Source organism: Suncus etruscus, chromosome 9 (assembly GCF_024139225.1).
Source record: "Suncus etruscus isolate mSunEtr1 chromosome 9, mSunEtr1.pri.cur, whole genome shotgun sequence".
Classification (NCBI taxonomy): Eukaryota; Metazoa; Chordata; class Mammalia; order Eulipotyphla; family Soricidae; genus Suncus; species Suncus etruscus.
Window position 1 is genome coordinate 14,100,527 of NC_064856.1, and position 16,157 is coordinate 14,116,683.

Sequence of the window (16,157 nt, forward strand, 5' to 3'; positions counted from 1 at the left end):
CTCTCCTAGTCATGGTATTAGCACTTTTGTTTCTGATCTTTATTCTTTTTCTCCTCAAGTGATTTTGAGGGGAGGAGGAAGAAATACCATCATAAATCTATTACTTTCAAACGCTACCATTTTGTTTTTATTTGAGGGTGCACTGGGCTGTGCTTGGGGCTGCGGCTGTGCCCTACCTGCTGTATTACTCTCTGGCTCTGTACGTTTTTGTTGTTTTTGGTCACACCACTAGTGATCAGTCAGATCCCTGACTTTGTGCTCAGAGATCACTCCTCCTGTGGCATTTCTAAATTATAGTTTTAAAACTTAAAAAAAATTAAACCATGGAGTTAACAACACTGAAATCATGATACCTAGACTTTAACAACCAAACTTAAAAAACGTGCTTGGCAAGAATAGGCTGGAAGGGTAAATATGGGAAAGAATTTGGGAACATTGATAGAGGGAGGTTGAGACTAGTGATAGGATTGGTGCTGGAATAGTTTATGTCTAAAGCTATGAATAACTTTGTAAATCATGGTGCATTCATTAAAAATTGTTTTAATTTGTGACCAGACTGATAATACAGCAACTAGGGTATTTGCCTTGCACATAGACAACTGGGGTTCAAATCCTGGCATCACAGGTTCCATGAGCACCACCAGGAATAATTCCTGATTGCAGAGCCAAGAGTAATGCCTGAGCATTGCCACACCTGATGACACTCAGGGGTTACTCCTGGCTACATGCCCAGAAATCATCCCTGGCTTGGGACCATATGGGACACCGGGGGTTGAACCATGGTCCATCATAGGTTAGCGCCCTACCACCTGTGCAAACACACCCTACCGCCTGTGCCATTGCTCAGCCTCCCCCCAAATATTTTTAATTAAAAAATTAAAAATAAGGGCTAGAGAGATAGTACAGTGGGTAGGGGGCTTAGGGGGCTTGCCTTGCATGCAATTGATCAAGGTTTGATCCCCAGTATTCCACATGGTCTCCTGAGCATTGTCAGTTAATTCCTGAGTGTAGAGTCAGGAATAACTCCTGAGCATTTCAAGGTGTGACCCCCCCCAAAAAAAAAACCTAATGAAGATGTAAAGTATCTGTGAGGTACAGGTATTAAGATGCTTGCTTTGCATGTAACTATGGTTCAAATCCCTAGCACCACATAGGTCCTCTAAGCATCATTAGGGTTCACTTCTAAACAAACGAGAGAGAGACAGACAGAGAGAGAGACAGAGAGAGAGAGACAGAGAGAGACAGAGACAGAGACAGAGAGAAAGAGAGAGAGAGAGAGAGAGAGAGAGAGAGAAGCAATGTAAAGGATCTAAGAACAGCAAAAATAAATAAAAATATTTAAATGTCGGGCCAGAGCGATAGCACAGCAATAAGGCATTTGCCTTGCATGCGGCCAACACAGGACGGATCCCAGTTCGAATCCTGACAAACCATATGGTCCTCAGAGCCTGCCAGGAGCGACTTCTGAGCGCCGCTGGGTGTGAGACCCCACCAAAAAAATACAAAAAAAATGTAAATGCCTTTGTAAAATAAAAGACAAACTTGGTGAATTAACACTACCTGATTTTTTTGAGTTTTATTTATTTATTTAAAACCATGGTTACAAGGTTGTTCATACTACAGATTTTTTTTCACAGATAAAGTTTTCCTGATTAAGTTACAATCATACATTACTTGATTTTAAGACTTAGCAGACAGGAGAGATAGTTCGAGTATTACAGTACTTGCCTTGCCTGTGGCTGATCCCCATTGAACCCCTGACACCACGTATGGTTCCCTAAGCACTGCCAGAAATGGGCCCTGAGCACAGCCATGTGTGGCCCCAAAATAAAGCAAAGAAAACACTTATTATAAAGCTGTGGTGATTATAAAGCTGTGGTAGTGAAAAATGTGATATTGGCCTCAAGAGTAGGTGGTCAGGAGCCAAGGTTCTGATATTGAATGCAGCCGGATCGAGTTTGAATTTCTTCCAACACATATGTTTGATCCCTAAGCACTATCAGGAATCACTCATGGGCCTGAACTAAAGCCAGCTATAGCCCCTGAGTACCTCTGGGTGTGAACCAAATCTCTCTCTCGAGAAAAAGAAACAGAATGATCTCTGTTATAGATGGGCTATAAAGAAACTTAGTAAGGGAATATCAATAAATATCAATATCAATGGCAATTGAAAGGGCTGAACTGATTTTCAATAAAAGTCTCATCACTGGGGCAGGAGTAGGAGAGGATATGTTTGGGAAGGGACCACCAGGACGATGGGATGGGGGAAAAGTGTTGCTACAGAGGCAGGCTGAGAGGAAAGAGTAGAAGGGAAACTGAGTACTCTGGTACAGTGCAGTGGGCATTGGTGTAACGATTGGTGTTGGTACTATGTAGGGCTGAAACTCAATCATAAATATCTTTGCAGCTGTAAAAAAGAGAGAGACAGATCCATGATTTTATTTTATTTAGTTTTGGGGCCGTATTCAGCAGTGCTCTGTGCTTACTCCTGGCTCTGTGCTCAGGAGTCTCACCTGGCAGTGCTAGGAAACCATTTAGGGTGCTGGAGATTAAAACCAGGTTGGGCTGCTTCCAAGGTAAGCACCTTACCCATTAAACTGTTTCTCTAGCCTTCTGCACAACAGATATTTTTACAAAGGTGTCAAGAGAATTCAATGGAGAGAGGGCAGCTTCAAACAAATCACCCTGGGATGATTAAATATATGGAAAAAATTAATTTCAATTCATATATTGCATCATTTACAAAAATAGAGATCACTGATCTAAATGTAAAGCTGTCTTCTAGAATAAAACAGAAAAATATTTATGATTTGTATTAGACAGAGTTTTTTAGATTCGATGACAAAACAGCCTAAAAAAATAGGATAAATTGCACTTCATCGAAAGATAATGCTATTCTTCAAAAGACTGCTAAGAAAAAGAGAATCCATAGACTGGGAGAACGTTTCTGTGAGACATTTATCTGATAATAAAGAATTCTTGGCTTGCTCTTCAAGCCTGTATTCTCCCTTGAACATGTTTTTTGTTTGTTTTCTTTTTTTATCTCTGTTTCTTTGCTGCCTGTGTTCTCTCTTGAACACATTTCCCCTCTTTCTCTCCTCATTATCTTTCTAAGTAAATTTCAATGAAAACCATCCTGCTTCAAACACACAAAATTATCAAAGCTCAGCACAGTTTCTACAAGATAAGAGAAACAAATGACTTAAAAAGTACATTTTAGGGGCTGAGCGATAGCACAGCAGTAGCACATTAGCTTTGCATGCAGAGGACCCAGGACAGACTGGGTTCCATCCTCGCAGTCCCAGATGATCTCCCTAGCCAGGAGCAATTTCCGAGCCCAGAGCCAGGAGTAGCCCCTGAGCATCACCAGGTGTGGCCCAAAACCAAAAAAAAAAAAAAAAAAAAAAAAGTACATTTAGGGCCAGAAAAAAAGCATAGCAGTAGGGCATTTGCCTTGCATGTAGCCAACTTGGGAGGGTTCAATTCCTGGCATCCCATTTGGTCTCCCTGAGCCTGCCAGAACTGATTTCTGTGCACAGAGCTAGGATTAACCCCTGAGTGCCACAGGTTGTGGCCCAAAAAAGGAAAGTACATTTTACTAAGAAAAATATACACATCATAAATAAGCATGAAATGTCCAACATCAGTAGTCATAAAGAAATGCAAAGTAAAATCATACAAACCACTTATTAAAATAGATAGTATTTTTTTTTGTTTGTTTTGTTTTGGGGCCACGCCCGGCAGTGCTCAGGGGTTACTCCTGGCTGTCTGCTCAGAAATAGCTCCTGGCAGGCACGGGGGACCATATGGGACACTGGGATTCGAACCAACCACCTTTGGTCCTGGATCGGCTGCTTGCAAGGCAAACGCAGCTGTGCTCTCTCTCTGGGCCCTAAAATAGATAGTATTAAAATGACACAATAGGGGCTGGATAGTACATTGGTTCTCATATGGTCCCCTGAGCACCACCAGGAGTGATTCCTCAGGGCAGAGCCAGGAGTAACCCCTGAGCACAAAGATGTGACCCCAAACCTAAAAATAAATAAATAAAAATATGAAGATTCACTACTGAAAATATTGGTGAGATGTGAAGGGACTATAACCCTCATGTACTCCAGTGGAAATGTAAAATTGGATAATCACTGTTGAAAAATTTGACAGTTTCTACTTTGTTTTTTTGGGTGGGCCACACCTGACAATGCTCAGGAGTTACTCCTAACTCTCTGACTGTGCTCAGGGAACACATCTGGCAGAGCTCAAGATCTGCCGTCCTCTCTAACCCAGGGTCGCTTCACTTCCTTTTCTTTCTCCTTCCCTTTCTTCCATCCTTGCCTCCTTCCTTCAGTCCTCTTTCCTTCCTTCCATTCCTTCCTTCTTTCCTTTCTTTTCCTTCCCTTTTTTTTGTATTCCTTTTAAGTCACTATGAGATACAGAATTAAGAGGTTGATGATAGTTGAGTTTCAGTTATACAATGTTCCAACACCCACCCTTTACCACTGTTCATTTCCTTGCCACCAATTTCTCCCGATGCTCTCCCCTATCTCACCTCCTCCCCAGCTTACCGTGATGGCAGTTTTCTTTTCTCTTTTTTCCCCTTCTTTTTTTCTTTGTGATACTTTGACTGAAAGGATATCATGTGTATCACTTTACTTCCTTTCAGCCCTCAATTATTGTCCAGAGTGATCATTTTTTTTTTTTTTTTTTTTTTTTTTTTTTGGTTTTTGGGCCACACCCGATAACGCTCAGGGGTTATTCCTGGCTTTGCGCTCAGAAGTTGCTCCTGGCTTGGGGGACCATATGGGACGCCGGGGGATCGAACCGTGGCCCGTCCAAGGCTAACGCAGGCAAGGCAGGCACCTTACCTCTTGCGCCACCGCCCGGCCCCCAGAGTGATCATTTTCAACTATTACTATCAAAGTAGTCTCTTCTCTGACCTAACTACACTTCCCCCGTCATTGCCATTATTTTGGGGTATTCTTGTACAATTTTTTATATCCCCCAGATCAGTGCTTTTATTCTGTATCTGCCCCTCTCCCTCAGACTCAGCATATTCTGTGTCTATCCATGTCTAAGCAAATTTCATGACTTCATTTTTCCTAACAGCTGCATGGTATTCCATTATGTAGTTGTATCATAGTTTCTTTATCCACTCATCTTTCCTCAGGCACTTCTATTGTTACCAGATTCTGGCTATTGTGAATAGTGCTGCCATGGACATAGGAATGTAGAATGTAAGCTCAATTTCTATATTTGAGGGGAATGTCTATATTTTTTTCTAAAAAGGCTGAAGCAGTCTACATTCCCACCAGTGATGAGAGTCCTTTCTACTCACCTCTGCCCCAGCACTGTTTGTTCTAGTTCTTTTTTTTTGTTTGTTTGTTTTTTGGTTTTTGGGCCACACCCGGTAACGCTCAGGGGTTACTCCTGGCTATGCGCTCAGAAGTCGCTCCTGGCTTGGGGGACCATATGGGACACCGGGGGATCGAACCGCAGTCCGTCCAAGGCTAGCGCAGGCAAGGCAGGCACCTTACCTCTTGCGCCACCTCCCGGCCCCTCTAGTTCTTTTTTGATGTGTGCTAGTCTCTATGGTATAAAATTAACTGGGGGCAGTTTCTTAAAAGTTAAACATTATGGGGCTGGAGTGATGGCACAGCGGTAGGGCATTTGCCTTGAATACGGTCAACACAGGATGAACCCCTGGTTCCCATATGGTCCCCCGAGCCTGCCAGAAGCAATTTCTGAGCGCAGAGGCAGGAGTAAACCCTGAGCGCTGCTGGATGTGAACCCCCCCAAAAAAGTTAAGCATTATATGATTCCTCATTCTGTTTCTAGGTATTTATTTCCCCAAGAGAAATGAAAACATGTCCTGTAGACAATTGTACATGAATTATCATAAGCTTTATTCTTAACACTTAAAACAGAAAATAACTATGTGCATCAGCACATGGACAGATATACATTGGCCAAACAACCATAAAAGGAAGGAATCATTGATATACAAAACACAGATGAATCTCCATAATTTTCCTCTAATCCCATTATGTTGAATGGAAAAAGTCAGGTGGGGGAAAAGTACTTTTATTTATTTTTTTGTTTTTTTTTTGAGCCACACTGGTGGCGCTCAGGGGTTACTCTGTGCTCAGAAATCACTCCTGGCTTGGGGGACCATAAGGGATGCCAGGGATCGAATTGCTGTCCATCCTAGGTCATCCGCGTGTAAGGCAAACGGCCTACAGCTGTGCTACTGCTTCAGTCCAAAAATACCTATTTGATTCCGTTTATTTATAAATTTCTATGATATGTAAACTTAATAAAAGCCAATCAATATTACTGGTGGCTTGCAGATGGGAGTGCTGAAATGTAAGGTTGTGAGGAGGGGAAGTGAAGAACTACAAAGAAGCAGAAGGATAAATTTCATTTTATCACTTGTGATGATGGTTAATTTTTTGTTTTGTGTTTTGAGTGGTGCTCAAGGCTTACTCCTGGTTCTGCTCTCAAGAATCACTCCTAGCAGAACTTGGGGAACCATATGGGGTGCTGGGACTGATCCTAGGTTGACAATATGCAAGGCAGATACCCTACTTGCTGTGTGACCCCAAAACCAACCCTCCCCCACAAAAACAAAACGAAAACAAAAACCAGAAGTACCACTAGTTTAATTTAGAGTCTTTTTCAGGGGAGAGGAAGACTACATCTGATGGGATTCCTGACTGCATAGGGATCACCTTAGTAGGCTCAAAAACAGATGTGATGTCCAGCTGCCCAGGATCAAACCCAGGTCACCCATGTGTAAATCAAGTACTTTACACTCTCTATTACAACTGGGTTTTTTTTTTTTTTTTTTTTGGTTTTTGGGCCATACCTGGTGATGTTCAGAAGTTACTACTCCTGGCTCTGCGCTCAGAAATCACTCCTGGCTAGGGGGACCATATGGGATACTGGGGATCCAACCAGATCCATCCTGGTTCTGCTGCGTGCAAGGCAAACACCCTACCACTGCACTATCCTATCGGCCCAATATTACAACTAGTTTTAACACTTTTTTCCCCAGTGGTGTCACAACCGAAGTACTGATATAAATTTTACACCTCTCAGCAATATCCTGGTATGCTAAAGATATAGCTAGACCGATTTCTTAAAAATTAAAAGTTCAGGGGCCGGGCCCGGAGAGATAGCGCAGCGGCGTTTGCCTTGCAAGCAGCCGATCTAGGACCAAAGGTGGTTGGTTCGAATCCCGGTGTCCCATATGGTCCCCCGTGCCTGCCAGGAGCTATTTCTGAGCAGACAGCCAGGAGTCACCCCTGAGCACCGCTGGGTGTGACCCAAAAACCAAAAAAAAAAAAAAAAAAAAAAAAAAGTTCAGGGGCCAGAGCATGTGGTTGATCCAAGACGAACTTGGGATGAATTCCTGGCATCCCATATGGTCCCCCAAGCCAGGAGCAATTTCTGAGCGCAGAGCCAGGAGTAACTCGAGCGTCACTGAGTGTGGCCCAAAATCCAAAAAATAAATAATTAAAAGTTCATGGGCTGGGGGCCAGAGCGAAAGTACAGCGGTAAGGTGTTTGCCTTGCATGTGGCCAATGTAGGATGAACCCTGGTTCGAATCCCCATGTGGTCCCCCGAGCCTGCCAGGAGCGACTTCTGAGCGCAGCCAGTAGTAAACCCTGAACAATGCTGGATGTGGTAAAAAAAAAAAAAAAGAAAATTAAAAAGTTCATGATGAGTGGAGAGAGGTAAGATTGTTTGATTAAATGTCAGTGGCTAAGTATGAATGGCCTTTTTTTTTTTTTTTTTGCTTTTTTGGGTCACACTGGTGATGCTCAGGGGTTACTCCTGGCTATGCGCTCAGAAATTGTTCCTATCTTGGGGGGCCATATGGGATGCCAGAGGATCCGTCCTAGACTAGCACGAGCAAGGCAAACACCTTACCGCTTGTGCCACTATTCCAGCCCCATGAATGGCTTTTTACATAATAAAGTTTGAGTTCTGGCATGCTTAACTAGCAAGTAGTATTCCTACATATTGGAGAAACATTTTCATCAATTTGACATTTCAAAAGGTAGTAAATAATGAAGTGCCTAGGGGACCGGAGAGATAGCACAGTGGTAGGGCATTTGCCTTGCAAGCTACCTACCCAGTTCCAACGGTGGTTCAAATCCCAGCATCCCATATGGTCCCCCGTGCCTACCTGGAGTGGTTTCTGAGCACAGAGACAGGAGTAACCCCTGAGCACTGCCCGGTGTGGCCTAAAAACCAAAAACAAACCCAAAAACAAAAAAAAGAAAGTGCCTATATTGACTTGTTATATTGCTTATATGGCTAAAAAAAAAAAAAAAAAAAAAAGACTCTGTGCCCCAGTTAAGAATGAATAAACTAGGGCTGGAGCAGTTGCAGAGTAGGGCATTTACCTTGCATGTGGCTGACCTGAGTTTAATCCCCAGCATCCCATATGGTTCCTTGAACCTGCTAGGAGTAACTTCTGAGCAGAGTCAGGAGTAAACCCTGAACACAGTTAGGTGTTAATTAATAAAACCAATAAGTCAAACTTTCTAGGGTCTTACCCTAGAACTTTGATCACAATATAATTTTTCTCCATTCTACTCCTACGATAGATTTTCAACATAGGTCCCTATGTTGAAAGAAGACTAAAGATGTTGTAAAACCTCACTTTGACAACAAGAAACACACAGAGATGGGAAAAATGCAGAGGTAAAATGATGGGCATATAGTGCAACTAAATAGTAAGTTTGCTTGGAGTGAGAACGCCAACATTGGGATGGGATAAACTAATGTTTAAAAGCTTAAGAGAGATAGCTTTTTTTTTTAAGCTTAAAAGCTTAAGAGAGATAGCATGGAAGTAGGGCGTTTGCCTTGGATACAGAAGGTAGGTGGTTCGAATCCCGGCATCCCATATAGTCCCTCGAGCATGCCAAGAGCGATTTCTGAACATAAAGCCAGGAGTAACCACTCTGGGCTGCTGGGTGTGACCCAAAAACCAAAAACCAAAAAAAAAAAAAAAAAAAAAAAAAGCAAAAATAATGCTACAGTGCTGAAAATAATGTTCATTTGATTATCAACTGCCTATCAAAGCTTTTATTAAATCAGTCTGCATGTCTTCCCATTACACGTGTATATTCACTTAAAAGCTTCCATTTGCATTTAGCAGTGTTTGCCAGATTCAACACTTGTTTTGCTATTGGGCCACACCTAGAGATGCTCAGGGACACTCTTGGTGGGCACTGGGACCCTCTGGGGTGCTGGTGATCTAACCCAGGTAAGCAAATTATAAGACAAGAGCCTTACTCACTGTACTATTTCCATGACCCCTGGCTCAAAACTTTTCTGGTTCAGGAGTCAGAGAGATAGCATTGGAGGTAAGGTGTTTGCCTTGCATGAAGGATGGTGGTTCGAATCCCGGCATCCCATATGGTCCCCCGACCCTGCACCAGGAGCTATTTCTGAGTGTAGAGCCAGGGGTAACCCGAGCGCTGCTGGGTGTGACCTCAAAACAAAAACAAAAAGAACTTTTTTGGTTCTCTATTTCCATTTCTTTTTGTGTAAAATTAATATCCTTTGCTCAGGCAAAATTTCAGTAAAAGGTATGAAAACTTCCATCCAATTTTACATTAAAATTAGTGGATCTGTGTTTCTATTCTCATGCTACTCTTTTTTCAGCCTACATTCCACTCTGAATGCTTAAGAGAGATAAGATTCGAGGGTCAAAACTACTTGCCAAAGTTGAGACCTAATTTTATATGCATTCCCCTAACTTCCTTATGAAGTTTGACACAACTTCCTACTCCCTATTTTGGTTTTGGAGCCACAACCAAATGTGCTCAAGGCTTACTCCCAGTAGGGCACAGGAGACCATGTAGGATACTGAGGTTCGAAACCAGGTCAGCTATATACAAGGCAAACATCCTATCCACTGTACTATTGCTCCAACCCTCTACCTGCTCCTTTGGAATTCTCTCTCAGCTCCTTCACTAGCATCCCAGGGCCCCCAAGAAGTTGGGTCTGTCTTCCCTTTGCTTCTATTGCACAAGTATCTATATAAAAAATAAGGTTTCTAATAACCTTATGTTACTAGACATATTGTTTCCAATTTCCCACCCATTCAAAAATTTTATATATATTTATTCTATTTATGCATATGTATTCCTGGATATATTTTCTGTTAAAATTATTAATCTTTTATACATTTAAAAAAATAAGGTTTCTAATTTTCTCATGTGAAGCTATGAACTTTAGTTCCATGAACTTGTCTGTTAGGTGCCAAAAACTATACAGAAAAAATTCTATACAGAACACTAACAATTCAGCCTTCCTTGATACTTCCCCTGTCCCAAATGGCTCCTGAAAACAGAACCTAGTGTGGACTAGAGTCCAGGAGACAGAATGAAGCACACACTGTTTTCTAGTATGGAACAGACACCGAATCCAATGGCAGCTTCCCTGACTCTGCTGGTTAGGTAAGAGCATGACAGGGGTCCTCAAACTTTTTAAACAGGGGGCCAGTTCACTGTCCCTCAGACCATTGGAGGGTCTGACTATAGTAAAAACAAAACTTATGAATGAATTCTTATGCACACTGCATATATCTTATTTTGCAATGAAGAAACAAAACAGATACAAATACAGTATGTGGCCATAGTTTGAGGACCACTGGTTTGGAAGATCCTTCACACAGAAGATGCCACTCTGTTCTTCCATGCTTTTATTGGTGACAGCAGTGGACAAGAACAACACTAGGGAGGGCAGACACCCCAGCCTAGCATTTGGGGTGGCAAGCAGGATCAGTGGGGCCATCAGCACATTGAGACCCCTGTGAACTATCTACACAGGTCACATTCCAGAACGGGCTGGCCGTCTGTCCAGTTTGTATGAGTGGATCAGTCTGTCTGAATTTCTGAGCCGTTGCCTGCATGGTGCCCCTTTCCTTGGCACATGGTAGGGGCCGTTAGGTACATAGCGTGGCATCCCCCGGTGAACTGCTGGGCCCCAGTGCTGGTCACGAGGGGGAGAGCTGGAGACCAGACGTGACCGGGAGCCAGGCACAAAATTTGCTTCAGAGCCATATCCTACAAGAGAACCAGTCATTGTTGGAGCAAGCTTTGGCCAGAGTGAGCCCACCTCTCCTTCGGGCAGGTCTGGCCTCTTACAAGCTTTTCTGGGCTTCAGTTACCCATCTGTAAAGTAGCATTACCATTTCCCTGGCCTCCTGGCCTGGGAAACTGTATAGAGTCCAGACACTCTTTTATATTCAGCATGAGAAAATCCTACTCTGGTGGTCCTGGTGGCTTCCCGACTCCTCCCAACCCAGCTGTGCACCCGAAGCCAGGCTGGGAGAGGTATGAGGGGAGACCATGGAGACACATACCAAAGTGGGGTGGCCCCGAGAAGCCTTCTGTTGGACCGTAATTGTAGAGGTTTTGGGGTGGGAAGGACTGGCCTGGGAAAAATGAGGAATCCTCGGGCAGGGGTGGGTACTGGGGAGGATATGAAGACTGAGTCATTGGGTAGGGAAAAGGAATGGAAGAGGGTATGGAAGTGGGTGGTGGTGGGGTCAAGGCCAGTTGCTCCCTGTAGTCTGAGGACTGTCCATAGCTCTCCTGGAACAGATGATCTGCCTCCTTACGGTTCTCACTCCATGGATCTAGGAAGGGGATGGTTGTTTCAGATATGCCTGGGAAACCTGATCTGAACCTGAACTTGGGTTGCTCTGAATCTCTACTCCCTTTTCTCCAAACAGTAATTCTACTCTCCACACAATGCCCTCCCTCCTCTCAGGCCAAGTCCAAGAACAATGATCTGCCCTTGTTCTGTTATCAGGGCCCCCTCCAGACCCTTAGCTCTTCATGTGCTCAGTCCCCATAGCTTCCTCTGTCTCCTTTCAGCTCCACCCAACACATTAACTTAATCAGTTTTAAAAACCAACGATCCTGCCACTCCCTCCTTCCAGTGGTCCTTCCTCTTTTGACCTTCCATGAAGAATATTTAGCTTGATGTCTATTCCGTCATCAATTGTAGTAGATTAAGAGGATCATTTCTGAGAGTGCTTAGGAAACCATATGTGGTTATCCCTCTCTGGCTTCCTTCATGTACATCTGTTCCTTCCATATGTGCAAGATATCGAACCTGGTGGTGGGCCATGTGCAGTGTACAATGCAAGTGTCCTACCAGTTGTACTATATATAACTCCAGTCCTATTTCTTAACAAATTTAACAAAGTCCCTTCTTTTTGACAACCATGTGGTGTGGCCTATAGCCATGTTAGCTCTCTGCAAATGCTTTTATTCTCATTAATTTTTTCTTTTGGTTTGGGCCACATCCAGTAGCTCTGTGTTCAGGGATAATTTCTGACAGTGCTTAGGAAACCATATGTGGTGTCAGAGATGAATCAGGGCTGGCCGCATGTAAGGCAAGCATCTTATCTCTACACAATGGAGATAAGGCTCCCTTATCTCTCTGGCTCCCTTCATGTACATCTGTTCCTTCCATTAACCTCCATTCTCTTCTAACTCTTACAAATAGCTGCTGTGCCTATCTCTCCTTCATAGCTCATTTACATTTCTGCTATACATTTCCAAAGAGATCTGCCTTGACCAAACTCACCAACTCCAGAGCATTTTCCCACCACACAACATCCTTTTGACATCCCTATTTGAATTCAGTAGACCCAAGCCAACACAAACTAATATCTTTAGAACATCCCTTCTTCTACTTGAATTGGATCTTAGCAAAAAAGCAAGGAAATTGGACAATTACATCATCAAAATCCTCTATCACCTCTCAATGAATCGGCTCTTGGACATCAAGTCCTAGAATTGCATGCCTTTAACACTCCCACAGAGAGCCATCTGATTTGATGTGTAAAACTGATTCAACATGTATATCTCTGAGAGGTTGTGGAACCATATGGGGGGCAGGGGCAGCGACTAGGCTAAGTTATCAATTGCTTAAGGCAGGTTACTTGCCCTTGGAGGGCATGAGCCACAGGAGGAGCATGACACAACAATGAGCCACAAAACCTGCTATGCAAACAGCAAACATGGAAAGGCCGACAGCAGCACACTGGCTGCAATCTGCCTCCTCCCTTCATCTTTGATCCCCGTTCCTATAGAGTTCAAGTATCCACTTTCCTTGTTCTTTCCACAGGGAAAAGGTGCCTTGACATGACTTTTACATTCAATACTTATAGAAGATCATTTTTTTAGTTCTTTTTGGGTTTTTATTTTTTGGGGGGGGAAATAGGGTTAGACCCTAATGCTCAGGGGTTATCCTGAATCTGTATTCAGAAATTATTCCTGGCAGTGCTTTGAAGCCCATATGGGATGCCAGAGATCAAACAAGCTACTTGCAAGGCAAGTGCCCTACCTACTGTGTTTACCTACTTCTACAAGGTCATTGTATAAAATCATTCTGTGTAAGCATCAAGTAACTCTTGTACACTTGTCAAGTAACTATATGGCTAGAAGTGTTTTCTCAGCTTGGTGAGCAAAGGAGTTGGCTCTCAGGTGGCACTGGAACCATGCAGGGGCAAGGGGCAATAATAATCTTTGGGGGCAGTTCAGAAGTACTTTCTGCTTGTCTGCCTGAAAAAGAAAACCTCTGGTTTATACCATACAGATGTAAAACCTGTCCCAGGATGCTGCATCAACATCTTCTCCTTCGCATTCTCCCCAGGTTGAGGAAAGAGCACTCAGGGACCATGAGAGTACCTTTAGGAGTGTTGACCCACTCTTACCCAGGATTCTATCCCATTCCATTTCTCAGTCCTGAAAAGGGCATCCCCGCCCACCCCTGCCCACCAGGGCCAGGCTCACCAGGGGGATAGTTATGCTTGGGCAGCTCCACACCCCAGGCATCCGCCACATGAGCCAGAAGCAATTGGGAGAGGTGGCGGTGGGCATGCTGGTCCCAGTGGACACCATCCCGGTGCCGGTGCTGGACAGCATGCCGGAAATGAAAGTGAAGGTCCAGGACATCAAAGCAGTGGTCGCTAGCCAAGGTAGCACTGTAGAAGTTCCCTTCCACAACATCTCGCCTCAGAGAGCCTGCCAGGGGCTGCAGCTAATGAAAAGTAAGTAAAAGGTGCAGCTGAGAGCCACAGGACAAAACAGAGTCCTATGTTTCACACAGTGGCCCCACCCTTCCGCCTCCCCCCATTTTGAAGGATCCATCACTTGCCTCTGGTAGAAGGAAACCCCCAGTGACACGTTCTCCCAGCGGCATGGCCATATTCCACACCAGTAGGCAGGAGTCTGGCAATACCTCGTCCATGCGCACAAATACCCGCTCCAGATTCCTGCGGTAGCTGTCCATGGAGCAGCGGCCATATCTGTGGGGCACCACAGAGCATGGGCACGGGGCGGGGGGGCAGCTGCTGAGCCACACCGCCACCCCAGGGGGGCTTCCCCGGGCCCTCGCTCCAACCTGGAGAGATCCCAGAGGCAGGAGTTGATGATGACCAGGTCCGGGGTGGGCCCGTAGGCCAGCTCTTCCAGAACACCCTCGAGGTACTCAGAGTAAACGCGGGTGAGGAAGTAGAAGCGTACAAGATGGTGGCCAGAGCCGGAACAGAACTGGCGGACCTCCCGGTACCTTGTCCCGTTGTGCAGCTCACCCAGCTGGCCCCCGGCCACCAGCTCGTCCTGTTCAAAGCTCAGCTCCCCCTGCCCGCCCCCGCCCAGCCAGCTGGTCAGGTCCACGCCGGGGAGAAGGGGCCCTGCCAGGCCAGGGTCTGCGCCCGCCCACCACTGACAACAGCCGCCAAGTGTCCCTCACCTTGGCTTTCAACTGGGCGGCTGTGAGCAGTGCATCTTTCTGCAGCAGGAGGACCAGGTCCTTATAGACAGCCCGCTGGACTGGAGGGAGACAAGACAGAGATGCCCGGGGTGAGTGAGGCAGGCCTTATTACCCCACCACCCCAGCTCCCCCCACATCCAGAGCATCTATCAGTCCTGGGCGGTCCAGAATGAAGTGAAGCAGGCCTCATAACCCCCAACGACCCAGCTCCCCCCAAATCCAGAGCATCTGTCTGTCACCACGCAGCAGCCATTGAAACTGCAGAAAATGTAGAACCCTAGTTCCTGCGGGCTGGGGTGGGGGATCCGTCTCTGTCGCCCCTCCCCCAACACCTAGGCACCCCAAGATCTCCTGGTCCCAATCCACCCGACCGGGTTACCTGGGAGAGGGATAAACCCCAGAAAAATCGAGGTGGGGGGCACGCACGACGAGGTCAGAGAAATGCCCAGTAGGGTTGGGATCAGGAAAGATGGGGGGTGGGCCATCAATCTAGCTACCAGCGCAAGGTCTTGGGGGGAGGGGGGGAGGGAAAGCTGAGAGGGCCGCCAGCCATGGCACACGCTGAAGGAAGGAAGGGCCCCCCGAAGCGATCGGCCTGCGAGGCGAGCCCCCACACCCCCCCACACACCCCACGCCTCAGCCATCGCCATCGCCAACGCCATCGCCATGGGTGGCTGCAAATGCAAACGCAAGATGCAAGATGGAGGACTCGGGCGACGCGGTGCGCTGCGGTCCTGGAGCTGGGGGGGGCACTCACTCGAGTCCCCCAAGATGACCACGAACTTGTTGTGCAGCAGCTGCTGGACCTCGGAGGCCTGCAGGTGGGTCATGGTGCTGCGAGGCGGAGGCGGCGGGCGGCGACGCGTCCGGCCGTCCAGACGGAACACCGTGCCAGCGCCAGCGAGGGGCTGGCGACTCCGACTCCGGCTGCGGCGGGCGAGGGCGGGGACTCGGGGCGACGCCGGGCCGCGCGCCCCGCCCCGTGATGAGTGACAGTTGCGCGGGCCACGCCCGACGTGGCGATGGCAATGCTCATCGTGCTCGTGCTCACGCTCGGGGCTGCGGGGACTGCGGGGCGCGGGGGGCCGGGGGCTCATAACGACGCCGACGCGGACGCCCACGCCGACTGCGGCACTTCCGGCCGGCGACGCGCTTTTGCCCTCCCGCGTGGCCACGCGCCCGCCCGGCTCCCCGCCACGTGCCCGGCGTCGCCGTCGCCGTCGCCGCGCGCATGCGCATGCGCGCGCAGCCTCGCCTCGCGCCTCACACGCGCCTAGCGGGCTTAGTTAGGCCCACACTCGGGCCCAGCGCCTCGTGAGCCGTCGTAGGCTCCGGGCCTCGTCTCAGGC

At 46.6% G+C, this 16,157-nt stretch overlaps 1 protein-coding gene across 1 annotated transcript; it reads right to left on the reverse strand.

The window, feature by feature from the left end:
* Positions 1-10,702: 10,702 nt before the first annotated feature.
* On the reverse strand, positions 10,703-15,650 carry PCED1A (PC-esterase domain containing 1A). The gene is made up of 7 exons (XM_049779464.1): positions 15,566-15,650; positions 14,788-14,867; positions 14,437-14,675; positions 14,191-14,341; positions 13,827-14,073; positions 11,381-11,656; positions 10,703-11,081 (listed from the first exon to the last, which is right to left on the reverse strand). Exons 1-7 carry the CDS (start codon positions 15,636-15,638, stop codon positions 10,846-10,848), a joined length of 1,302 nt encoding a protein of 433 aa, XP_049635421.1. The 5' UTR covers positions 15,639-15,650; the 3' UTR covers positions 10,703-10,845.
* Positions 15,651-16,157: the final 507 nt, after the last annotated feature.

Excerpts from the sequence above, each read along its gene's own strand:
- PCED1A (XM_049779464.1), bottom strand. The coding sequence starts at position 15,638 with ATGACCCACCTGCAGGCCTCCGAGGTCCAGCAGCTGCTGCACAACAAG. Across the intron at positions 14,074-14,190 it reads GGGGTTTCCTTCTACCAGAG|CTGCAGCCCCTGGCAGGCTC; the intron begins GCAAGTGATGGA and ends ACTTTTCATTAG. Across the intron at positions 11,657-13,826 it reads CAAGCATAACTATCCCCCTG|ATCCATGGAGTGAGAACCGT; the intron begins GTGAGCCTGGCC and ends TCCCCTTCCTAG.